The 26,954-nt window shown below is 39.5% G+C and overlaps 1 protein-coding gene across 10 annotated transcripts in view; it reads right to left on the minus strand.

Annotated features, from left to right (window-relative positions):
• Window positions 1-26,954, minus strand: part of FOXK2 (forkhead box K2) — a 93,899-nt gene that overhangs the window by 14,933 nt on the left and 52,012 nt on the right. For 9 of the 10 annotated variants that reach the window (XR_001358450.2, XM_025210173.1, XM_025210175.1 and 6 more), the window contains 3 exons: window positions 7,407-7,601; window positions 2,789-2,936; window positions 2,187-2,333 (listed from right to left, as the gene is read on the minus strand). Coding sequence is in view for 9 of the 10 variants with exons in the window: in XM_025210173.1 (XP_025065958.1) it covers window positions 2,187-2,333; window positions 2,789-2,936; window positions 7,407-7,601 (490 nt within the window). In the remaining variant the exon portion in view is untranslated. Of the gene's footprint in view, window positions 1-2,186; window positions 2,334-2,788; window positions 2,937-7,406; window positions 7,602-20,035; window positions 20,116-26,954 lie in introns of those variants that run through there. The other variant, XM_025210176.1, reaches the window with a different exon arrangement.

The raw sequence follows: 26,954 nt of genomic DNA on the forward strand, positions 1-26,954 counted from the left end.
AATGTTAACACAAACAGCTGGTGGGGAAAATTTAACCTTTAAAATCAAAACTCTTCCAAACCTTCGAAATTAAATGCCAATCCAATGTCAGGTCAGCCTTTTAAACACCTCAGTCATGACCTTAGCAGCAGGTCTGGAGAACTTAAAGCAATGATACCCTTGTATGGTTTCTTCAGTGCAATCTGATGCAACCAGAAGATGTTTCCCTTGCCAAAGACTGAAACAGAATGGCCAGAAGGTGCTAAGACTATAAGTTTATCACAGTTGTATTTACATCTCCATCTGCTTGGAGAGAAGAGTAAATCCAACACTTCTAACCTGGAAGCAAAATAACCCCCAGAATGAGTTCACTGTGATGAATCCTCAACAAAACAGGCTTTTATATAATAGAAAGGGATCAAATATTTGTGAGATTGTAGATAAACATATTTAATCTTAAACACCTACATTTCTAAAACTGCAATCAAATGCCTGAAACTTGGAGGTTGAATGAAAAAATGAGATAAACTGCCTAGCATCATAGTAATATTCTACATGACTACCAAACAAAATACCTACACAGCTATTGCATTTTATACCTTCCTATTTCTTTTTAGGAATAAGGGTGAACTTTTTATCAATTCTCTGAAATGAAGATGCATCCTGTGTCTGCAATTTTATTTCTGCAAAGTATTACACATTTAAATGCTTGATTTTTATACTACAAACCATAATGCAGATTATACAAGAACACATGATGCTGTATCAACCAACCAGATTTTTTGGGAAAAAATGCAATATATAGACCAGATATATAAAATTTAAGGATTATGTTCAAAATAAAAGGTACGCAAAAATATTTTAACACTAGCTTCTACTGCCAGGGTAGAATCTACATATATATACACGGTATGCAAGCAGAAGACCATATTACACGAAAGAGAAAAGATGTACACGTACAGCTTGAGCAGTTTACTGAACACAGACTAGCCAGAGCAAAAGTTGAGAAAGGGGGAGGCCTTTGGCAGTGGAATCCCTGGTGAGAAGCCCAGAAGTCCGATACCTTCAGCTACTGGGAATAAGGAGAGTGTACTATTTTTATATAGCCTCTAGGGCTAGTAGTTCTGTGATAAATCTGAAAGGTCAATTCCCCTTTACTGCTGCAAAGGTGAAGGAGCATATTCTTTAACTTACTAGTTGCATGGTAAGTAGAAAGTAGTTCTTTGTTACTTAACCCTCCCCCATCTCTCTCATTTGCCCTGTAAATAACTTCAGTGTCTGTTTCGACTGCAGATCATAACTCTGCTAAGCAGCAGCACAGTGAAACCGATATGACCTGACTGACATTGTAGTTGCAATGCTGCCCACAGGATCCTGAATAGCAACTGTGAACTGACCGGTTTTGCTAATTGCTCTCTACCCTCCCTCGGTAAAACTAGAAGTAGCAGCAGAGGCACTGAAGTTGTATCTCTGCATGCTTAGGAAAAACATACGGAATTGGGCTAAACATTTGATCATCCAGCAGTGAGCTGTGGTCAAAATCTGCTTTAAAAAAAAAAAAAAAAAAAAAAAAAGCTTACATTTTGAAGAAATTGATGGCTTAGCTTGTTAAGACAATATAGTTAGACAGAGCAAATTGGCAAATGGCATTTAATTTGCACACATCCAAAAATAAAAATGAGGCAGATACCAATTCAAGACAAACTAAAGCAAACTGTGTGTACCTGTAACTTAGAGTCACATGATCAAGGCCACAACTTTCAACAGGCTTGGATTCAGATAATTAGGGATCTCATTTTGGTTTGCTGAGGTAGTATTACATACGTAGTAATTCAAACAGAATACAATTTTCTTGTATTCACTGGTAGGTATTTTTATCCTACCAGTGATTATAGTATTTTTAGCCCATGGAAATCCTTTATAGTCCTCCTACTGGAGTTATATGGAATAACCTTGTTGAAAAACTGAAGGTGCGTTTCACCTTGTAGAGTCAGAGATGCCTCTATCTCCACACACTTTTATAACCCATTCAAGTCATCCCAAAACCTTTGAAGGCTTGTCAGGTTCATTAAATATAACCAATATAAACAAAACAAGTTACCTCGGTATATTTGCTGTCAAACCTCTGTTGGCTACATTGGAATTTTTATTCACAGCTTAAAAACAAACACCACAAAGAAAGCACACACACACAAAATCAGATTTACCTGCCAGCCCTTGTCTGCTGTTCTGTAGTATGGATAATTTTTCGTTATGTGCGTATAAATTCCATTTAGTGTAAGCTGCTTATCAGGTGCCATTGTAATTGCTTGTACTATTAGTTGTGCATAGGAATAAGGTGGCTTTGAGTCATCCTATAAAAATAAAACAAAAACAAACCATATGCACCAGTGAACTTAACAATTGTATAAACCTTTACTAAATTCACAAAATGCAATTAATTTAATTTTTCAACACTTTTTGGTGAAACAATCTAAAAAAGAATGAACTAAAACAAACTTCCAATTAGGAAAATTTAAGATAACGCTGGAAACCATGAGAAACTAACACCAGATTTAAGTAAGTCCAACTCTGCTAACACCTAAAAATGGGTATGCATAACGGACACAAAAATTTCAATGTAGGTCTATATCAAAAGAAAATCAACACACGATGCATCTAATTAAAAAAGGGCTCTGACTCCAAAATTGTTTTCAATTGCTAAGTGCCAAATCATATCTGGGTTCATGTATTTTGGCCAACAGATTTCCAACAATGTTACATTTGGCATAAGGCTTTATTTTGTGGTTCAGTTCCAAGCAACATTTACCTTTGGGCTATCTCCACCCGATGCTTCCTTGTCATTTTCTGACTGTGAATTGTCAGCCATTAAATGTAGGTCAGATGGTATTACACGACTCATTTTGTACCCTGAAGAGCCTGCACCACGGGGGCTAGATGGGCAGGAATTTGCAGCACTGTGGAACACAAAAACAGGATCCTACTATTTTGTTATACAGTATATCACCACATTATTTCTAATCAAAAAGCTCTTATTACAGGAAAACCCACTAGAGCTCCCAGACTGTAGTCAAGACTGTGTCAGATTATAAATGCTTGGAAAACAAGATTTATAACTCAGCTGTAAGAATTAGAATCACTGCAGGAAGAGTCCGATCAAATGAAGTTCCAGACACTCCTCTTCAAAGAGCAAAGAAAGATCAATTGTTTTGTTAGGCTATGTACATGAAAGTTTTGCTGATAGTGATGTCCATTGTATTTGGAATTTATAAAACCCAAAATCTGAGATGCTCATCTGGCTCTCCTATCTGAAATTTTTCAGAGATAGATCCTGCCTCAGATTTGCACCAGATGTTTGTGTTTAGCCTGCTAAAGAAAACTACTGTTGCCATATTTCTGGGACTGGATGCAATAGTGGGGTTGCAAAAATGTAACAAGAACAATAAGCCATAAGTAACGGTTTTTACTGATTTAAAATCAATTTCATTTAAAGCATGTGTGAGAATTACCATAACTGCCCTGTTTTAGCATTGCCTAGTTTTATGTTAAACAATAACATAATAGAAATAATGTACAACACTTTTACAGCTGGTTTGTATGGCACCTTCTGTTGAATGTGTAGCAGGACCCCAGCAGGGCTGGGGCCAGTTCAAGGCTGTGTGGTCCCTGGCCAGAACTAATGTTAGCTGGCTGTCAGTTCCAGACCTGCAGGCACCTTGCTTTCAAACTACTAGTGCAGGGAGAGCCCAGGATAATGAAGCTCCCCTTAACTGCTCCCCCTAGCCCCCAATGGCAAGTAGGAAGAGCACAATTGGGATCCGATCCTTAACTCCAAAACTGCGCCTCCTGCTAAGCATGTGTGGCATAGCAGAAGACACTATTTTTGGGATTAGGGATCAATCCAATTGCAGCCTGAAATGAATGCATGGCCCTCCCTCCTCCAGGTGAATTGTGGCAAACAGTTAAGTTCAAAAGAAAACTACTGTGCTTGTACCACAACTAATAGACATAGATGGCAGATGTTATAGTATTTAAGATGGCAGGAAAGCCATACCCAACCCAATGCATGCAGTAAAACAACAACAAAAGCAAAACCCTTTTACCCTATTTTCTGTGAAAAGCCACAGGTGGTAAACTGAAGAGCTACTTTTGTAGCTGAGGAGCTAAAGTATCACTGGACGCTGAAATCAGCTTGCACCATAGCATTTTCCCCAGGTTTTTGTTTTTTCATCTTCTATAGCACGGCTGTCCAACTTCTAAGCAGCTATGGGCCGTGCCAGTGGGGGTCATGGGCCCCTAGGTCACATGCCACATGGATGCCCCGCTTTGTTGCACCATGCAACATGGAACATGACCTCCCCCCACCGCACAATACTGAGCACCTGCCCCACTGCAGGGCCCCAGTCTCACCCTGAGCACCCTGTGCCATCTCGCCCAGCAAGCACAGAACACAAGCTGTAGGCAGGAGACGAAACCTGGAGAGTTGCGGCTGGACAGTAGAGCCTGGGGGCTGCAACTTAACCCCTTGCAGGCCACATGTAGGCAGTTGGACAGCCCTGTTCTACAGTGCACTTGAAGCATAGCTGGACAAAGATGCCATTTCCCCTGATTTCCCACTATCCCTTTATCTCTGTGAATGTCAGTGGGCAACATTTTTCCCTATTTGGATAATTTCATGTCAGGAAACAGACCTCAGAAATGTTTACATACTGACTGCAATAAATTCTGCCCTCAGCAGAACCAAAAAAGGTAAACGTGAAAAAATAAGCAAGAAACAGAGATGGTGATATACACTTGTTTGGAGATTGTGACAAAAAAAAAACCAACACGTTTCTGGTTGTTTGTTTTTTTTTTTAAAGAAAAATTTCCAGTTGCCACAATTCTAGCACCTGGGATTTGCTCTAACTGGATTGCCCAGGAGGTGAGAATATTGTATGGAAAAAACTCTGGTTTTGCAGACAGAGCGCCAAAGGGTCAGGACAACTTTTTGAAAATATAGGTCACTGCTGTGCTATGTTAAGTTTTGCACATATCAACTGACAGTATCCCTTTACTTAGCTCACTATACCACATACTGACACACTAACATAGTAATCAAAGCAAGTTGATGAGTCCACTACAAAACAAGATGTTTTAAGGAGAATGTCAAGCTCTAATTCAAATTTAAAACTACCATCATCTTTAACTATAGTTTAATACTTATTTGAAAAGCTTGAAAGACAACTAAAGTATTTGTGGTAATGCAAAGGCACAGGTGATATAGATAACATAATAAATACTTGAAATATTTACAAGCTGTGGGCAAAGTATATTTTTTCTGGGGTGTGGGGTTTTTTTTCACCTCTTACACAAACCGTTTATAAGCCTCACACTATTATTACTGCTACCTTGAAACCCCCCCCTTTGATTAACAGAATTTGTTCATCTCTAAACGTAGGCTTCATTAATGGGATCCAATATTAAAAGTAGAAATAAAATTAAATATATTAGCTTTAAATTCCTTGACTTAAGTAGACCTACAATCTGAAAAGAAAAAGTAGAATTTTCAGAAACTTAAATGACTTAGGAGTACAAGACCCAGACATTTTCATTTGGACTCCTGCTCCTAAAACACTTTGGAGCTTCTTAAAATTCTATCCACATTTCTTTTACACCAGGGAGAAAAAGAATGATTAATTTTGTATATAATAATTATGTACATAATTAACCAACACATCTAAACTGGCAGATTCAAGTTAACAGATTCAGAGTGACCTAGACAAATTGGAGGATTGGGCCAAAAGGAATCTCATGAGGTCCAACAAGGAGAAGTGCAAAGTCCTGCACTTCGGATGGAACAATCCCATGCACCAGTGGAGGCTGGGGACTGACTGCCTGGGCAGCAGCTCCGCAGAAAAGGACCCGAGGGTTACAGTGGACAACAAGCTGAATATGAACCAGCATTGTGCCCTCATTGCCAAGAAGGCTAACCACATACTGGGCTGCATTGGCAGGTCAAGAGAAGTGATTATTCCCCTTTATTCAGCACTGGTGAGGTCACATCTGGAGTACTGTGTTCAGTTTTGGGCCCCCCACTACAGAAAGGATGTAGATAAATTGAAGAGCATCCAGAGGAGGGTGACAAAAATGGTGAGGGGTGTTGGGGGACATGATATATGAGGAAAGACTGAGGGAACTGGGCTTATTTGGTTTAGAGAAAAGGAGACTGAGAGGGGACTTAATAGCAGCCTTCAACTACCTCAAGGGGGGTTCAAAAGAGGATAGAGCTAGATTGTTCTCAGTGGGGACAGATGACAGAACAAGGAGCAATGGTCTCAAGTTGCAGCAAGGGAAGTTTAAAGTTCGGTATTAGGATGAATTTTCTCACTAGGAGGGTTAGTAAAACACTAGAACAGGTTACCCAGAGAGGTGGTAGAAGCTCTATCCTTGGAGGTTTTCAAAACCCAGCTAGACAAAGCTTTGGCTGGGATGATCTAGTTGGGGATGGTCCTGCTTTGAGCAGGGGGTTGGACTAGATGACCTCCTGAGGTCCCTTCCAACCCTAACTTTCTATGATTCTATATATTTCAATACTAAACTTATTCTGATTCCAGATATTGTACTGAGACACTTTAAAGAAGAAACATGGTTGACTCCTGGAAGCCATAAATCAATACCAAAATTTATTTTTTTTTTTGGTGGAAGTGAGAAATCACCACCCTCCAAAGCAAGTACCGCTAAACTGCTAAGACAAGGGCAGGCAATTATCTCGGGCTGAGGGCCGCTTATTGAGTTTTGGCAAGCCATCAAGGGTCTCATGACAGGCAGCCAGGGCAGATAAATATAAATGTTCTAAATTTTTTAGGGGCCCCATGGGCTGGATAGACTCACCTGGCAGGCCACATCTGGCCCACGAGCTGCATTTTGCCCACCCTCGTGCTAACAATGCATTTTTCTACTGATAACACTTACAGCAGAAAACAGAAGATGCTGGATTTCAGAGAGCTATTTAAAAATAGTATTAACCATGGAAACAAAGTCTCAATTAAAACAGCATAAGCATATGAATAACAAAAACAAAGCTAGTAACTTAACATTGATCATTCTTATGTCACCTAGTGTACCCAGATGCATCAGCAAATGAGAAATGCAGACTCACCTACTGTTTTCAGTTTTAGAGCACGTGAAACAAAAGTATGTTCCAAGTACAACTTCAAATAAATTTCCCTGCTTTTGGCAATTTTAATTCTGTTGCTAACATAAAGACCTGACTTGTGTACTTAACTGAATACGAAGCCACTGAGAATATGAAACGGTTGATTTTACGCTATTTGGCACTCCAACGTAAGTATTTTTACATAAGCCAAGCAACATTATGCAAACTACAAATTTACACTAATTCTATAACCCATCTATTACTCTACATGCAATTTGCAGGGTTTAAATACCTGATAGTTCCTGTGGGAGAAGGGAGAGGGCTGATCAGGTGAGCCATGTTGTCTGGAATGTTTATTGTTAAGGGAGAGATCTGGGGTTGCACGGGTTTCACTGGGGACTCTGGGGCCTCCTGTTTTTCTCTCTTTTCATTGGACAGAGCTGTGAATGTTATCTTGATGTTTGTGCTGGGAAACCTGAAAGTACATCTGAAAAATAAAAACAAATATATAAGCAACTTATTTATCAATAATGTGTGAAACTGATTTTTTGCATAACTAGCAAGCAACACTTTACTCTGATTAAATGACAAGTAAATAAAAGATCTTGGGCAAATGATCTGCAATCATCTCATCTCCATTTTACATACAAGCAGAGAGATCTAGAAAATATTAGAAACTCATAATTTGAGAATTTGGAATACAAGTATAAATCACTCTAACAAGTCTGCAATTTAACAGGTGTAGCTTGCCTTCTGTTTCTCTAAATTTCCTGTAGTCCATTATGAGATAAACTGGAACTATCTCCAAAATGAGGATTACTTTCAAGATAACTAATCAATGATGTAACAAAGATTGGGTTTTATACATGAACTATTAAACTGTTATTATAGAACCTAAGCATGAGAACAACAGGCAAAAAAAATTCTCAAAATGCCATACATGGGTACCAAAAACTAACAGTGCATAGTGTAAGAGAATAAAAGTGTCACCCCATTTTCATGTAGCAGTAACATTTTGTTCACTACGGCCTTATTTGAGATAAGGTACAGAGAAGGTCAATCAAAATGATCAGAGGCCTGGAGCAGTTGCCATACCAGCAAAAACTAAAAAGGCAAGGACTCTTCAGTTTTGAAAGGAGAAGGATGACACAGGTATATAAAAATCATGAAGGGTACAGACCAAGTGAATCAAATGAAAAAAAAGCAGTTGTTCCCAGAGCCCCAGAATACTAGAACTAGGAGGCACCTGCTGAAATTATTAGGTAACAGGTTTAACACTGACAAGAGAAAGTACTTTTTCATGCAACATGTAGTTAACTTGTGGAATTTATTGCCACAGGAGGCGGTGGAGGCAGATAGCACTGCCAAGTTCAAAAAGGAACTGGATAAATTCTTGGATGATAGATCTAAATAATGGCTATTGACCAGAAAGGCTGGAGATGTTTCCTCTGGCATCTCTAACCCAATAAATGGTAGATGCCAAGGAGGGTACTGAATAGGGGATAGATCACTCCAGAGATACCTGGTTTGATGCTCTCCCTGTATAGCATCCATTTCTGCCACTGTCACGAAGACAGACTACTGGGCTAGACTGGGCCATTGCTCTGACCATATATAGCACTTATGTTCTTCTGACACATGCTTTACTTCTGCAAATAGGCCACTCTTGGGACTGCTCACTGTAGGAAAGGTAAGCATGTATTTGCAGGATTGGGGTCTATATAAATCTCACACACAGTGGACATAAACCAGAGTGGACTTTTTCTTTCTAAACCACTTTGTTTTACTATGAATGCTGTAAAAATGTGCTTCTCTACCAGTGCCTGCTGCCATTAGGATAAGAAATAGTCAGTGCAAGTGTAACCCTAAATGAGTTTCAGAAACAAATAGGTATTTTAGAGAGATTCAACACTGGCCATTTATGAACAAAATGACACCACCTTACATTTGCAGAAATCCTCTGCGTTTTAAAATGTGGTAAAATCTGCAGATTATGTAAACTAATGATATCAACAAGGGTTTTTTAATTTTTAAACAACATTCTTTTAAATGAGCCATCAAAACATTTGCCCTTATTCATCTCAATGGGCAAGAGTTCCTACAGTTATGTAGTTAACCCAAATAAAACATGAAAACAGGCTATTTATAGCTTAGTTATACATAAAGAGAATTAAGCCTAGGTATGCTCAACCTGTTTATTAACCATACCATTTCAGGTAGTGTTACCTTTTATTCATGATCAGTGATCATTTAATAATGCAAAGTTCTTGCCTGTCCTCTGTCACATGGTCAATCTGTCAGATATGCATAACACTGGCTGCCCGGTTGCATTTACATGTCTCTCTTGCACGTACCGAGGCTTTGCCAACGACACAATCACCAAACCAACAATTGGACCCATATCGAAAAGTGATACTTACTGGCAGATCAAATTTTATTAAGAAAGAAACGACACTGCTTTGAAACAGGTGCAAGAAGGAATGAAGTTGAGTAGGGATTTACAAGATAGTGGAAATGGATCTAATCATTGCTCAAACTGTGGAATCGTATTTTAAACAGAAGATGAAAGAAAGGTAAAGGGGGACTCAACATTAAACTAACCTTAAAAATATCAATAAGCATTCATTCTCTACTCCAACTCCCCATCCTGTTTTTTAAAACTAGGCTGACTTAGGGACATAACTGAAGCAATTGTTTCAAGTCTCATAATAACTTCTGCACAACAGTTAAGGATATGTGCTTCTCAAGCAAAAAAGGACATTCATTAGTGGTGACTGGAAAATTTTTCACATCACAAAAACTCAAAATTAAGGGGAAAAAAAGCAACAGTACCTTCCTTACAGTCTCATTTCTTACTAAAGGCCATGCCTGAGTTTAACAGTCAACCTATTTCCGAAGCATGCTTGATGTACTAAATATAGAACAAAATCCATGTCAAAATATTGTGCATAGATTGCAGCAGAAAAGTTAGAAGACGCTATATTTCTGCACTTTAATTTTCATTCCTAATTGACTTTTTTGTTTTTAAACAAGCTGCAATAAAGGGCTGCAACGGAGTTTCTGAAGAAATATTACCACCACTACTTTCTGCTTCCTAATGTTAGAAAGGAGGAGAAGGTAGAAGGAATTTCTTGCTCTTCCTAAACCAGGTGTGTCAAACACTTGGCTGGCGGAGCCACTATGGCTCCAGAGAAGAGGGGCCTGTCACAAAAACCTGGACCCCTAGGCCCTGCTGGCTATTGACAGCAAGAGGACAAGCAAGAGCTGTGCAAGATAGCATTGGGTTGCCCTGCAGCCACCTGGCCCACTCCCACTGCCTTTGGACCTGGCCCAGGAGAAGCCCTGCAGACTCGATACAGCCCAAGGATCAGGATGAATTTGACACACTTGGCCTAAAGGAAAGGAAAATCTACATCACTGATAGTTTCTTTAAAGACACCTGGAAAGTGAAGGGGCTGTTTTGCTGATAAAAGTCAATGTTACTCCAATAAACATTTCACTAAACAATGAAAACAGTATCACTTTTCAAGAACATGAATCAAAGCGCAAAGTCATCCCCTATTAGAAAATTTGCTCTAAGTAAAAATGTGCAGTAGGGACTAAGCAGCAATATTGGGTTTAAGTTTAAATATTTTGGATGGAATTTTCTATGTGTTTTATGTAACTATTCTTCAGTGTTTGAGTTTTACTACTCAACTTCATGGACTTAACTTTTTTGTGTGTAATTGTTTCAACTGAAGACCAACACAAAAGCAGCTGTACTTAACTTCAAGTATTAATTCAGTGATTAGACTTGTTATTGCATAATACAAGGACACTGTCTAGCAGTAAGTGGGCAATATTCCAAAATGCTTCTGAGTTTTTACAGAGGTTTGGGAGAGAGAATAAGGAGGCTTCATAACCAAAGCACAAGTATAGGAAATCCAAAGCCATAAAACATGGATTCCACGACAGCTTAAGTACATCCCATCTCTTCCCATGCAGCTATCTACTCTACGCTAAAATTTCTCCCCTCTCATGTTGCTGCTCCAACTTTTAATTAAGTCTCACCCTATGGGCATCATCTACAAAGATTTGTCATGGCTACCTCCCCAGTCAAGTCTGAGAGAGTGACTCCAAAAGATCATATTTGAAGCCAGTCTGTTTTCACATATTACTCAGGTGAGAGAAAATGTAAGTTTGAGGCAATCCAAGCTGTGTTATGCACAGCTCTTTGTTAAGCGACTTTGTGCCAAACTTGACAGCTCTTGTTACAAGCTAAGGACTATATTTAAACCACATTTACATCACTTTGAATACTAAGGTCTGAAAGATTTTATAAATGAAAGCATAATATACTTCCATATAAATTAATAATCTCCTCAAACATGTAAACATCAAAATATTTGCATCACCTTGTATTATTATAAAATCATATCTTTCTTTGGATCCATATTTACAAATCGAGCTTTTGCAAAAACAGCTGTGATGTAAACCAGAACAACTAGTAATATTAAGGGAATCACTTAACTGTTATACCTTCTATATAAATTACCACAAAAGCAAACTCAGTGAATTTATTCTGAACAAATAAAAAAAAAGAACATGTTCTGATTTGATCAGCATGTGATGCACATTTTGGAAGAGTGTGTCATGCCATGTACTACCAGTAAAACCAAAACAGATGTATGCTTTTTGAGAGAGAGAGCCATACATTTAGTTTACAGCAACCACCATCAGTGCTTCCAGCAGTTTTAAGATACGTTGGCACATGGCAGATTACTATAAGGAAACTTGCTTCTAACCTCAATTTCTTTTTAATATTTTTTAAATAAAATCTTGGACACTTTTCTGCTCCAATCCCCAGCCAACCGATATCTTTCCTGCATGGAAACGTAACACAATTCAGAACCACAAATCAAACAGGTACATTTAAGACCTATCTAAAAAATATTTTAAAAAACATTTTTTTCAGACCACTAAATTTAACTCATTATAGGGTGAAAAGCTCATGTGTGTTTTTTTTCTAAGTGATGAAAATAGATATGCCAAAAGGTACAGAACTACATGGCTCTAGCCACTCCAAAAATGGCAATTCCTAGTACGCACTTTTAAATAATGTAAAAGGGTGATTTCATGAATAAGGAAAACAGCACTTGTGCTGTATTTTTATAACTCCAACTAGAAGACAGGTCACTGAAAAATGTATAACCTAGAAAACTAATTGAGAACAAGCCAGACAACCAGAGTAGGGAGCAAAACAAAACCCTTTTAATTATAAACAAATCCATTCAGAATTGAGTAATGAAACTGAGGATGGAAACAGAAAGGAAATAAAGGAAAAAATATCCACAAGTTGACTGTTTCCAAGTACCCTAGGGACTATTGTTTATACCATACATATACTACACACAGCACAGTGGAGCCTGGAAGGCCTCAAGGTACTACCATGATCTAAAATGCTAAATAAAAATAATTTCCTAAGGTGCCTCTATCACACTGACTGGATTTCTACTCTTGGGTCTCGGCTCCCAAACATTTCTGTCACATTAGGGAACCGAGATCCATGAAAAGGAATCCAGTCAATCTGGTATCTTTAGACAATATACAAGATATCTGATCAACTTTGCCCTATAAATCAGGGGTGTCAAACTTGCAGCCTGTGGGCCAGATCAAGCCTGCGAAGCCCTATGATGGGTCTTAGACTGATTCTGTGTGCCATATAAGATGCACAGAGCTAAGTGGTCTGGTGGTCAATCTAAATCTAGGAGCGTGGGTGCTGCACATGGCACAGAGGGCTGGTCCAGGGTACATGCCGCATGCAGTGCCTGCATCAGACCATCCTTGTGCACTGGCTACAGGACCGATCTGTACTGGGCTACACTGAAGTCAGCACACAAGTCAGTCTGGCAGAGTGCTGCATGAAGCACATGCAGCCAGTCCAGCCCTGCACGCTGCATATAATCAGTCCTGCTTCAGGCTTTGCTTTACATGTAGAGGAGAAAGCAAATTTATGAAAGCTAGAACGCACCTTTGTACTACTAGGGTGAAATTTAGAATGTGAAGTCGTAGGAATACCTAGTAATATTATTGCTTAGTTTTCAAATTCAGCACTGCTGGTAAGCATTTCAGCTTGAGCTGATTCATATAAAACATGCAGAAACAATGAACTAAGCCAAAATGAATCTTGTCTTGTCTATTTTCAGAACAGAGTAACCTTTTCTGGACAACAGAAATTATTTGTAGAAGGCAATGTTAGTTTAAAAAATGTTTTGATTTAACCATTTTATGACTTCTTAAAACCTATGTCAAGGTAAATGTAAATTAGACCCTGGGCAGCTAACATTGTTTTAAAAAAGGTGTTAATGTAAACCTATGCAGATAGTAACAAAGTTAGTGCAAATGATCTCCATTGCAATTTCAGATTTCTAACTCAAATTTCTCAGCATTACATATTTCTCTGATGTCAGCAGTAAAATCCAGGGTTTTTTAAAAGGATTTAAAGCGATGTCAAGTAAATATTTCTGAGTCCTTGAAAATGCATCACTGCCTAGATATTTTTTGCTAAAAAAAACCCAAAAACCTTCTAGGAATATATAAAAAAAAAAAAGAATGTTACTCAAATAATTCAGTTATAAAAAACCCCACAAAGTATACAAAATTCTATAATGGAGACTTAGAGGAAAAGAAACCCATTTTATTGTAATAAAAATAGAAATGGCATAGAATATTGTCTTCCCTTTCAAACTTACATTTTTTTAATTATTTTTTCAAGCAAGACCATTTATGCCTGTATATGCCCCATAAAAGTGCAACTTTAATGGTTTTATGTAATGAGAGCTGTAAAACTTAAATACATAATACATGAAAAGCTATTGTGAATTAAGTTTTCAGGAAAACTGTTAATTACTTTCTAGAAGTAAGATTAGATTTATAGGAGCAGGAAGATCTCCAACATTAAGAGCTCTTTTAAAAATAAGTTTTTCTGTCCCTTCTGTTTACTGTAGGATACACCCTTTGCTGGCACTGTAAAAAAACCTACCAAACAGGAGTTCAGTAATGCTTCCTGTACACACAGTCTTGCATCAGAGTTATTTTTTCCTCTCCATTTTAAATAAATCCTGATTTGGCTAATTTGTCACCAGTTTCCACTTGAATTCAATTTAGCCATTTATTGTGAGTCAGTTTTCTGGACAAGGTCACCCTGGGCAACTGTCCTTTATACAGTGGCAGCTCTTTCTACTGTGGTGATGCATGTCTTCATGGAGGTGCCTCTCAACTCCCTTCATCTTTCCAGCTAATGTCTTGGTGAAACTCCCTTTGAAGCCATTATCTCTGCATTTTAATTGGTCAAGGGCTGATAGCTGTAAAGCATATTCTCCAACTAAACAACACAGCACAGTTCCTCTGCACTCATTTCAGCTTCAGATAATTCAGGGGACAGGAAATCAGGGTTACTTTTTTTGCAAAAGCATATATTATCCTTTAAAAATTCTGGTGTTTTTAGCATATGCCTTCATTGTTCACATGCTTTAACAATTAAAATATGACTACAGTTAAATCAGATCAGGGAGGCAAGAACCTGGATATAAATCAGGACTCATAACAAAAGGCCTGTTGAATGCATCAAGAATGTTAAGACGCTGCTCAAGTTATTTGCCCAATCTGGTCACCAGTACAATTCTGCAGAGTCCCAAAAGGGGGCTGGCACTCAAATCTACCAGTACAGCTGTTAGCCCTCACAAAGAAAATACAAATTACATACTTCAACCTGCCTGGGGAAAGGAGTATCTTTGAAAGTCTGTAAAAATCTAAGGGACTATTTCAAACATGGTACTGACGACCTGCAGAAAATCTGGGATTCAGTTTCCTCTGTCAGTGACAAGGATGATTGAGGTGACTGAGGAAAGGGAAAAAACACTAAATATTCCCAAACATGTATTTACTACACAGCCAGCCACAGACGCCTACTCGAAAAGGAATACACTCCAAACATCTACATATTAACACTTTTTTTCCCCCTCAAAAAGGAAAAATACGTACATAAACCTCTGTGCCCTGCAATTACTCTAAGGAAAGACAATCAAGAGTTAAAAATAAAACGAACAGGCAACAGCTGTCTTTGAATTGCCCCACTACTAAGTATCAAAGCTATGTAAATAATGCTATTAACATCACATACTGAAGTTAATCCCTTGCCATCCTATCACAAAACTGCATTAATAAAAGTGTCATCTGAAATTTTCAGCCAAAGTTCCTTGCTTTTACAATTAGACATTTAAAGTTCTTCAAATATCAACCATTCAAAATTTTGCTTTAATCAGTTGCAAGTAACACTGATATTTTATGTGCCTGGAAGAGATGCTTCAAGTAATTAGAAATATACTTATTCAAAGTACAAATTTCCACTGCACATTCTTCTTTTTCTTACAGGGTAAAATATTTAAACTACCAAGGAAAAAAACCCCTAAAGAAACTCAATACAGTAGACCTGCATAAGCTGCAGGAACAGTGAAAGAAATTGGCCTCCAGGCAGGAATGTAGGCAGCAGTTACTGTAGAAACCAAGCTCTTCACTGCTTTTCTCTAAGCAAAAGAAAGACACAAAAGAGCTGGAAAACAGCGATCGATGGGAAGCAGCTTATAAAGCTGCTTGTCACATCTGCTGCAGGAAAACCAGACACTAATTCATTAAAACTGCTCATGTAATGCCTCTGGAATTTGAGGCTCCCCAGTCTGTGAATACAAAAGAAACTCCGCCTATAGAAACACTGCATTTTCGGGTATTTAGCATCTCTGTACACAAAAGCCATGTACATAGTCTGGTTGTGTGGTCTCCATCATTACATTTCATCCTAAACTTTAACAACACAAATTAAAATTTGTCAATGATTGAATGTGCCTGTACTTCTGCTCAAGTTACAGGATACAACAAAACATATACTACTCCATAATATAATAGTTTAAAAACAAAAAAGCAGAAGTAACACCAATTATTATTCCTTCTTTCCGTGTAGTTATATTTTAGAATGTTTTCTTGTTATCAAATATGTAAGCCTCATCTTTCAATAGAACGGGTAAACATTGTTCAGATACTCTGACATAAAAGCCGAAGGACTACCACACTAGCTAATCAGACAACCACTTCAGCAAGTATACCCTCTCCTCCCCCTCCAATTTAAAGGGTACTGTTTGTCTGCAAAGGATCATGGGGAAACACTGCAACTATGACAATATTATTCACTTCCAAAAATTCCATTAGCAACAGCTTTGCTTGCAAAGTCTGTTAAATCCAAACACACACACACACACACACACACACACACACACACACACTCTCTCTCTCTCTCTCTCTCTTGTACCTTCTCTACATGAAAAGACAGAAGAGGGAAGTAGGAAGACCCAGTGTGTCAAGATGCGAGTAATCAGAGAAGGCACTTAAAACTCAGTTTAGTAACAGAGGTATGCTTATTGCCTTCATAGAGACCTGAATCCTACTGCTGCTGCTGTACAGGAGCCACATGGCACGTGGCCCACACAGCCCTGGTGGGTATGCAACCTGTAGAGTGTGTGGTTGGGAACACGTAGTCTTCAGCAACTCATAAGCTGGACAGCCTTGATCTATACCATACAAATCTGTCTGGCTAGGAATCGCACAGAATTTCACTTGATTTCAAAGAAGGCACCAGTAACAATCCAAGATTTTTTTTTAACATGCTGTCCCTCTACTGTGTATATCTGGATCCATCTACCACAGTGGTGCTCAACCTTCTTGGCTGGATGAGTGGCACTGGCTAAGTCCCGAGGTGCCAGATCTAGCTATGGAGTGACCCTGTGCATCAGCCCAACCATGCACTAGTGCATAGGGCCATGTCGTCTGGCCAGTGGGGCTCCCCACAGGTCTGAAAATTTGGCAGCAGGGGAATGGCAATTAACACTGACACTGCTCCCCTGCCTCCAAATTCCTGGATCCATGGACAGCTCTGCAGGCCAGAGGTTGAGCATCACTGGTCTACACACTTAGATTCTTACCTGGGAGACATGCCTTTAGGAGAGGCTGTAAGTGGTTACTATCTTCAGATATGCAGCCAAAATTCATAATTATACTATATAGCAAAAGGCAGCAAAATGCAGCATGAGAAAAAACATTTGGAGGGAACATAGATAAGAATTCTAGAGTCAAATAAGGATTCCCAGCCACATCATCCCAACACCAAGTCAAGAATGATATTTTTGCTATGGGAAATCTTTGTTGAAGAAAAAAATGTGTTATGAACACAAGTCCTAACATTCAAGCATCTCAAAGTACCTTAATTATCCTCACTTTACGGTTCAGGAAACAGGGAGAGGTTAAACGACTTGTCAGGTGGCACCAAATAACCCAACTAGAGACTCAAAAAGAGAGTCATAGACACCAGCGTAGAGCTTACCATATACATCCCATTCTTTGGGCATGAACAAAAAAATAAATTTACCATAGTATAAAAGGAAGCAGGGGCTTTACTGCACACCAATTGCTTCATAGTAGTATCTGCCACAGTAGTAACTTTCTCATGATAAGTGGAAGATAATAAGTAGTAGCTTACCTCTTTCACCAAAGGTTAAACTGCTACAAGTTACCTTCCACTTTCCAGGGGGTCAGAGGCAGCTAATCTGCAGTAAAACCTTGCTGCTTTTATCCCACAATAAACTGATAGTATGTCCATATCTGTGGAGCTCTTTGGTATGATTAGAACCTGACCATCTGAAACTCTTTTTCTCAGCTCTTCATCTACAGAGAGACACCCTCCTTTTAAGTAGACATATCTATGACTAAACGTAGTGACAGCTTTGTTTAAAAAAGTCATATTGCAAGAGCATGCAAGTTTATATAACAAGCAACTCTTCTAAACATATCCTTGGAAGAGTCAAAACACAGAATCTTGTTCCCTTTATGACTGGTCACTTCTAGGAGGCTGGAGTTCATAAAAAAATCAAGAAAGTCTTCAACTTGTAAATAAAGGTGCACACAATGCAGAATAAGAAATTCAAGCTTGGTTAATTTAAAAGCGTTTGAAAACTGCACGCCCTTGGTCAAAGTCAACATACAGATGTTAATGGGACATACAGTATTTATTGATATCACCAAAGATAAACAACCTATATAAAACGTTTGTCATTCTAAATACTCACTAGAAACAGAAAACATGCCAAATTTATATTAGATGAAAAAACAACAAAAAAAGTATTTTTTATTATAGGCATATATACACTTGTCGACATTATGTAATAAAAAATAAATAGCACTTCATTTCTATACCAACTTTCAGCAGAAGATTTCAGAGCCCTGCACAGCGATCAATTAAATAATTAAGATTTATGATACAGCCCTCACGTGGCTACTACTCCACTTTTCAGATAGGTGAAACAAGTACAAGGAGATTAGTGACTTGCCAAAGATGCATTAGGAAGGATGCAGAACAAAGAATGGAATCAGCTTCCCCAATTTCCAATCTTTTCTTGAACTCTTAGGATCATTCATCCCCACCCCCAAACCCTTCCCTATGTCATCCTGAAGTGAAGACCAGAGACCTCTGATCACTTTCACGTCTACTGTCCAGCTAATTGAAGAAATCTGATTAAATCCAATTAAAGCATTTCAATCATTAAGAGCTTATTGCATAGAAGCCACAGAGCCTTTGAAACTGTGGTTCTTAAAACTGTCTTTAAGTTTTGTTTAATCTCAAAGTATACCAGTCAACTTTTGCATTTTCAGACCTAAACATGTACAGGCGATCCTCGCCATTCGCGGGAGATATGTTCTTGTATCCCCCGCAAATGGCAAAAATCTGCGAGTAAGGCACTGCTGCATTCATGAACTCAGTGTCCCTGGTGGCTGCAGGGGGGGGAGGGGGGGCAGGGTGGAGAAAGACGGCTGCTCTGGTGACAGCAGAAGCTCAGCAGTGGCAAGCACGCCTTTAAGTGTATTTAAGAAGCGGGTTCAGCATTTGCGAATATTTGAAACCGCGAATGCCTAACCCACGAATAGTGAGGGTTTCCTGTATTTTATTAGATCTGTTCTTGTACTGGCAGAACCCTCTCCCAAACATAATGGAGAAGATTCATTTTTTCCCATCCTTACCCTAGACAAAGTGAGCACGACAGTACATTAGGTACATTCTTTTTCTGACTACATACTGTGCATCACAGAGCTGTAAGTATTCATGCACACAAGCTACCTGGATGTCACTTCTCTATGCATGTTAGATCTTTCACAACACAAATATCAAAGAAATTGGGGAGATGCCTATATGCTGAATTTGTCACTGTTTCTGCCTTTTTTAAACAATTGCACTGCTGTGAAAAGAAGGCCATTAGGAAAATCCTGACCAAAATAAATAGAAGCAGACGACCTCACATTGAGAGACAGCCAAACAACATCCATCTTAAAGTAATTTTAATTAAAAATGACCAAAGAAACAGGAATTCATCTTGGGAACAGCTAGTGACAAAAGGAAGTTGCCATCTGCATTTCACTAAAAATACATTTAAGAAGAATTATTTAGCCATACAAGAGTTTCTACAAGCCTTTCTAATAAAAGAAAAGCTTTCCTTAAAAAGATGGAGTTTTTCAGCATTTTCTAAGCATTTATGCCCTTGAGTGTTTTGCTGCTAATTCTATTTGAAGACTGGGCTTTCAGCAAAGAAGTCACAATAAAGGGACAACCTCATTCACGCTTATTCCAAAAAATGTGCCTCTAACATAGTTACAAGTAGCACCTTAGACTACTGTAAGTGAAAGTTTTAAAATGTATTTATATTTATTTTTAGAGTTGACAGTATTTCATATAGACACTTTTAAGGATAAAGACTGACCAGACAGTAAATAATTTAAAAGGTGCTTTTTTAAAATTCCAGATATATTATACAAAACAGGGGGTGTCAACCAGGGGGGTACGCATACCCCTGGGGTACTTGGGAAGGTCCCAGGGGATATGAGGCAGCAGCGCAGAGAAGTGGGGCTGCCATCACTTTGTGCTGCTTTTGTTTCCACCAGTGCCGAATGCTGCTGGCACTTCCGGTTTTGCTGCTGCGTGTTGCACAGGGGACCACCCCACTTGTCAACCAGCTGCCGAGGGACTCCCCATTTCTCCACCAGCTGCCGGGGGTACACCGGCCAAAAAAGGTTGAAAAGCCCGGATTAGAAAGGATGCCTATTAGAAATTGATTTCTTTGTTAAATAATCTAAAGAGGGGAAGAAAAAAAAAAAAAAAATCAAACTGACAGTATTTCTTTAAATGGAAGCAAAACATAAAATTAGATTTATTAACTATTTTCTATAGAAGATAGTGGGTAGGGACAACAGGATGCTAAAAATACTGTTATATCCTTAAAAATAAGGATGTAAAATATCAGAGGGGAAACAGATAACTGTAGAGTGTTTCAACAGTAAGGCAAAGGAATCCTCTTAAAATCAAGAATACTTACAAAGCTATTAGAATAATTTACGATTTCTGTAAATTTTTTCAAAGTTGCATAAGAGATTACCGAGGAATCTTAAAGTTATTCTCTTTGGTGGCGGTAGCAGTCCCTCAGTATCGATACGACTCTGCCAGTAAATAGGGTAGTCACTGATAAGTCCACAGATGACTGAGGAGATGATCAGATATGTTCAACCACAAATGCGGCAAATAGTTCTAGGAGGAAGGAGTAGATCCTGCTGGAGCTGGGTCACAGCTCTTTCTCCTTTGTCTCATATATCTGCCTCCATAGAGAGGCAAGTTTATTCAAAATGATGGATGCCTTTCACATATACACATCATGGCACCCCTGAGGATGATTCAGTGCTCAAGTCTCCCAGGTATCAAAGTTAATATCGCATTTCTTCAGATTGACCTTTCACAGTGTCCTTGAATCTCTTTTTCTGCCCACCTCTAGAGTGGTGACCATTACTGAGTTGGAAATACAAGAACTTTTGGGAGCCAGCTGCCAGGGACATGTCCTGTCCAGCAGAACAGCTGCCATATAAACAAGGTTCCAACAAACTGTTGGAGACGTTGAAAGGTAACTGAGGTCCTTGCCATTTACGACCATTAAAAAGATTCCAGAACACTTTTCACAAATCTGATAGTGGTAAAATCCTTGCCATGGCTAAACTCCAACTAGTAGACTTATATTCAACCTTCCTACATTCCCGCAGTACTTGTTTTGTTTAGCAATATCTGTGTGATATGAAATAGGGTTGCAATTAAATTACAACTATTTTGGAGGACCAAATCCCAAAGTCCTTAGTTTACCTTCCATCGGAAGCTGGACACTTAAAGGTGGGAAGTCACATAGTGATAATATCTTAAAAGAAAATTGTTTTTCAATGTCCTGGCCAAATTAATTAAGTACACTATTTAGAATCTGTATTCTTCTTATGAAGTAGATGTATTTCAGTAGGTTAGTAGCAAGGAAGTGAATTTGCAGAATGATCCTCTGGGAAAAAAAGTACTCCATGAGGTATTCACAGATCAAACTGATCTGTTTGACCTGCTGAATCTCTACTGAAGAATTCTGATATAATTCATGCAATCTTTAGAAAAAAGGGTGTGGGTTTTTTGGTTGCATTTGAAGATTCCTAGAAAAATTGATTGTTTTTTACTGCCACTTGGCTTTGCCAGTCCATTACACCCTCTTAAGAGCCAGGACTGAACAGCTTTCTTCAGCTGAAGCAGTTTGGAATAAAGAGAATCTCTTATTGGGTTGTGCCTTTACTTGGGTTTTGATCTAGAGGCTTTAGGATGCCCGTCACTTTTAACTGATCTAGTTTAAACTTCTGTCCCTCCTCAGCAGGTGATGGAACTAATCCAAGATTAAAGCTGCATTACAACAACAGCATTTGAAATTACAGGGTAGATGACGACCAACACTGTATTATTTAAAAGATTCCACATTAGGAACTAATGCATAGCACAGAGACCTCTCTCTCTCTCCAAGGAAAACAAATTGGTATGGCCACTTAAATCTGTAAAATGTTTTGAGATCCGCTGAGACAAGAACCGCTGGAGAAATGCAAGGAAAGAAGCCAGCAGCAGCAAAGACACCTTAGTTCCACAAGAAATTTCTGCTTGATTGCTCAAACAATTTAGTTTCTCTGGGTGAGCAGAAATGTGTAAAGCTGCTCTGTATGTATTAGATCAGGCAAGGCAGCATGTCTTATTTCCTCACAATGAAAGAACAGTGACGTTTGCTCAGTCAAGCTTCCCCAGCGTATTAACTGGACTTCATTTTTCACTGAATGGGACTGTTAAAATTGACAGGTAAACACTCATTACCTTGAATTATCAGAAAAAAAAAAATCTCACCTTACCTTGAGATTTTTTCTAACCTCCATCAAAATGAATTTTCTCCATTTATGAAAATATCTTTCCATTATGTAATCGCTGCCATGTAATACTATTACTAAACTGTTACTTTCACTGTTTTTAAAGGGAACACTGAAATCAAAATTAGATTTGCATATTTTCATGAAGTGTCACCCTTCATATGTTCTTTTAAAAATTTCAGTGGTATTCACCTTTACATCAGACTAGCAGACTATAATGCAAGATTGCTACTTAAAATTGTTTTAAGAAATCATGCAAGCATTTCACTATCACTTGAACCAGAATGCCAATCATTATTGACAATATGTCCCTCAACACCCATTCTAGTAAAGCCCTGTTTACAATCAATCATGATGATGGTCATTGTATAATATTTTAAAAGCCTGAGTTTGACTTCATCAAAACACTGTGGTGAAAAGAAAACTTATTCCATTTTTATAAAAACTGCCCAAAGCTTCTTGACTTTTGAACACTTGCAAGATGATATACAGAAAGTTTTTGCCATCAAGGAATACTGAGGACATTTCAGGGGAGGAAAGATTTCTACTAGTATTGCATGCACTACTGAAAAGTCAACATTCATCACCATGTTTATGTCAGCACATTTTTAAGTATGGGTAATATCACAAATACACCAGCAAGGACCCAGTTTTAACAGACATCCCTCCTTTAATTCATACCTAACAATATGTTTATACGGCCAACTGAAATAAACCTTAGTTAACACTGCCACCTGAAACAAATAATATTTTTACTTCAGGATAGGAAAAGCACTTGCAGCAACAGATATTTGGGAAAAGGCTAAAATATTAAAATAGCAGTATCCACGTTCATGGAGAGCAATTATGTGGCTTTCTAATACTCTGTGATCACATACATCCCTTCTAGTACTTTGAAGAAAACTGTAAAGCCAAATGAGAGCTGAAAAGGCAGGCAGACACTCTTGGTATTTCAAATATGGATCTATGTAAAAATTCCATTGCTTTAACACTGGAAGCAAATGATAAGAGTGGTTAGAGCTAAGGTTAGTCATTAAACTTAAAACATGAAGTTGTTTTTCATTATTAACGGTGAGAGATAAAGCTTTAACAGATATTTTTAAACTAGCATTCCCTTAATTATCACTGGGAATCCCATCACCAAGATCTTAGAACACTAATTAGCTTAGATACAATATTATATCTTACAATCAATTTGCTCCCTCAAGAGACAACCTGAGCAACTTCAAAAAAAAAAAAAAAAAAAGTCATCAACTTTCATGACACCTTTACTTAAGGGTAGAAAAGATGGTAGGAAAAGAGACCACCAAATACTACAAAAGGCTGGTCACAGGATCTTAAGTTGGTAACCTCTACATCACTCAATCTAAATCCCAGAAGTCTTAGACAGGACTTATTTGGCTAGTATATTTGGTGGCCTATATAAAAATCAGTCAGCTTTGCCACTGATTCTTCATTAATTGGAGTCCACCGTGAACCTACCACCAAATACTCTGGCTGGAACTTTCAACAAAGAACAACTGATTAACTGTCAATAAGGACCTCGTGCCAAAGCAGCATTTTGGACAGTAGAAAAATACAGTGCCCTGGAAAGGGAATAGCAGGCGTCCTGTCTGGCCTACTCTTCATTTTTTCTTACAATGGGATCCAGCCCAGAAAGCATATGTTTCGCCCAACTTGAACTGCTTCCTATAGAGGGAGTATTCAAAAAAAGCTGGCTCTTGTAACAGGATTGGGGCATGTCCCTCAAGAAAGCACACTTGCCCACTTCCTCAGATCCCGTGCGCTTTGAACACCAACTAGTTGCTGTCCTGTAGTGAACTAAAAGGGAGAAGGCTGGGGACTAAGATCAAGATGCTTTGCTGACCATCCAGAGTGTAGTCCATCACTCACCAACAGGTAAACCACAGAATATGAATACTTAAAGATGCTGCCATACTAATATTAATCATTTGAAATACATATTAAGACTTGACCTTCCTCATGGAATCCTCTTTCATAAATAATATTCATACCGTACCTATATATATAGCTTGGCGATTGACCTGCATGCCTCAAACATTTCTGTGAGGCTCCCATCCTCGTTTCCCCTGCCTCTTGGTGTTCCTTCATCAGATTATCATAGCTTTTCCATAAAAGCTTGGATATCTTACAGAAGAGACAGTGAAAGGAAACTAGTATCCAGTTCTTATTTACAAGTAAACCACACTATTCTTGCTGTAGGAAGTGATCTTAAACTGGGTGTAAAAGTAATCAACATTCATTTCATGGCCTGCTGGCACTGCCATTGTGGCATACAGTGACTCTAACATAGCTGAGAATCAAGGTGCAGACAGTTTAGGTATTGTACATAGTACTGAAAGCAAATGTTATTCTCAAGATTGCCACAAAGCATTAATGAAGCTAGACAGGGACTGTGGTAAACAGGTGGCCATCTCCCTTTTAATATCTCCTCCCTCCTGAGAGTTGACCACTTCAGTGGTTCCCTGATGGCTAGCCCACATTCATTACAGAATGTGTTGCAAAGAGCTGAGTGTTCAAAAGACATTAGGACTGAAAATGTCTGATAAACCTGAAGTCTAAGAACACAAAAGCATCATTCATTTAAATGAATATTTTTAAACAGTTTACTTCTTTCTAAACAAGTCCTGTTGTGAATGCAAAATATGGCATATAAAACATTTTATAAAAAAAAAAAGAAATATACTTTTAGAGTATACTATATACTCATTTTCTTCTTACTAGTAAAAAGCTTTTTACCAGTGAGAAGTACAGTAGTCTAATGGACTGGTCCCTATCAGATCAAGTATTTCTATTAATTGAACCTTTCTTATTCAGTATACGCACGGGCTGTATTACTCTTCAAGTTTATTTCTGTACTATGCAAATCAAACTTCAAAGATAAAACATAAATTCCATCTTAAGACAAACAAAAAGAGAATTTAGGAACAAATGCAGAGCATTTAAACATTTACAGTATGGTTACATAAACAAAATTATAACAAGCTAAATTACTAGGGCTGTGCAAAATTTCAGCAGTTGTTTCGTTTCAGAGGTGTTTCGGGCGGTTTTGGTGCCCGAATCCAAATCGAAATGGAAGGCTTAGAAACATCTCCAAAACAAAATGAGGCATCCAAAATGTTTCAGAAATGTTTTGGAAAATTTTAGAGTTTCAGAGCCAGGCTTGCAGGGAAACAGCTGTACACTGATGCCCTGCCGTGCGACTCTGCTCTGCAGGGAGCAGAGATCCGCACCAGGGGTCTCTTCACCAGTGCTGCCCCAGTGACTCAGGGCTGCACAGGGCAGGCAGCAGTGGGGAGGAGACCCCGGCACGGATCTCTGCTCCCTGTGGAGCCAGGTCACGCGGAAGGGCAGTACTGGTCCCTGCTATGTGACCTGGCTCTGCAGGGAGCAGAGATCTCTGCCAGGGTCTCCTCACCGCTGCTCTCCGCCCCGTGCAGCCCCATGTCGTCAGGACAGCATGGGGCAGGCAGCTAGGAGACCACTGGCACAGATCTCTGCTTCCTGCAAAGCCAAGTCGTACAGCAGGAGCCAGCAGGCTTGCTCACCACTCTGCCCTGCTTCCCTGCCCGTGACCTGGCATGATAGGGATCAGAGATCCATGCAGGGGTCCCCTCGCCTGCATGGAGGGCAGTGACCCTCCCCCTGCCCTGGACGAGCCACCCACAGCCTAGTCCTGCTCCCAACTGGGGCCCCAAGCCCCGCCTGGCTGAGTAGGGCTGAGCAAAGCTGCCCTTCCAGCACGTTCAAAACAGATTCAGAGGAGATTTGGCCAAAACGAAACAGGGCAGTGATCTGAAACACCAAAATGAATCACTGTCCTCCGAAATGGCCAAATCCAAAACCGAATTGAAACACAGCTGTTTTGCTTTTTGTAAATTATGTGAACTTGAAGCGTATTAGCTATTCTGTGCCCATGTGCATGCTCTTGCCCCAGGATCAATCTGACTAGCTTGCCCCTCAATGAAAGTGGAGAAAGCCGAGTTTAGAATAGGGGTGGGCAATTATTTCAGGAGGAGGGCTGCTTACCTAGTTTTGGCAGGCTGTTGAGGGCTGCATGGGTAGTCCCGCCCCTTGACAGGTGCCCCACCCCTTGGTCACCATCTTGGGACCAATGTCCCAATGTCTTGGGACCAATGTCCCAGGGCCAGCACCGGTGGGGCCCAAAGCAGGGCACAGGCTGGCAGGGGTCTGTGGAGCCAGGCTGGGCTGCACCAGCAGGGAGAGTGGGGAGCTGGCCTGGTTCCACAGAGCCCCTGCTGGCTGTCCCGCCTGCCCCCCTGCTCTGGCCCCCGCCGGCACTGGCCTTGGGACACTGGTGTGGGCCCCGTGCTCCCACTGGCTCCTGCACTTGCTCACTCCCAGTGCCACCCCAGCCCCACGGTACAGGCGGGGGCAGCGCACAGCCCTGACCCCTTGCTTGCCAGCAGGGAAACAGCTGGTGCTGAGCATGGGAAAAAGCAGCCCCTCGCCTGCCATGTGGCCAGTACGC

Source organism: Alligator sinensis, unplaced genomic scaffold, assembly GCF_000455745.1.
Source record: "Alligator sinensis unplaced genomic scaffold, ASM45574v1 scaffold694_1, whole genome shotgun sequence".
NCBI classification, from domain to species: domain Eukaryota; kingdom Metazoa; phylum Chordata; order Crocodylia; family Alligatoridae; genus Alligator; species Alligator sinensis.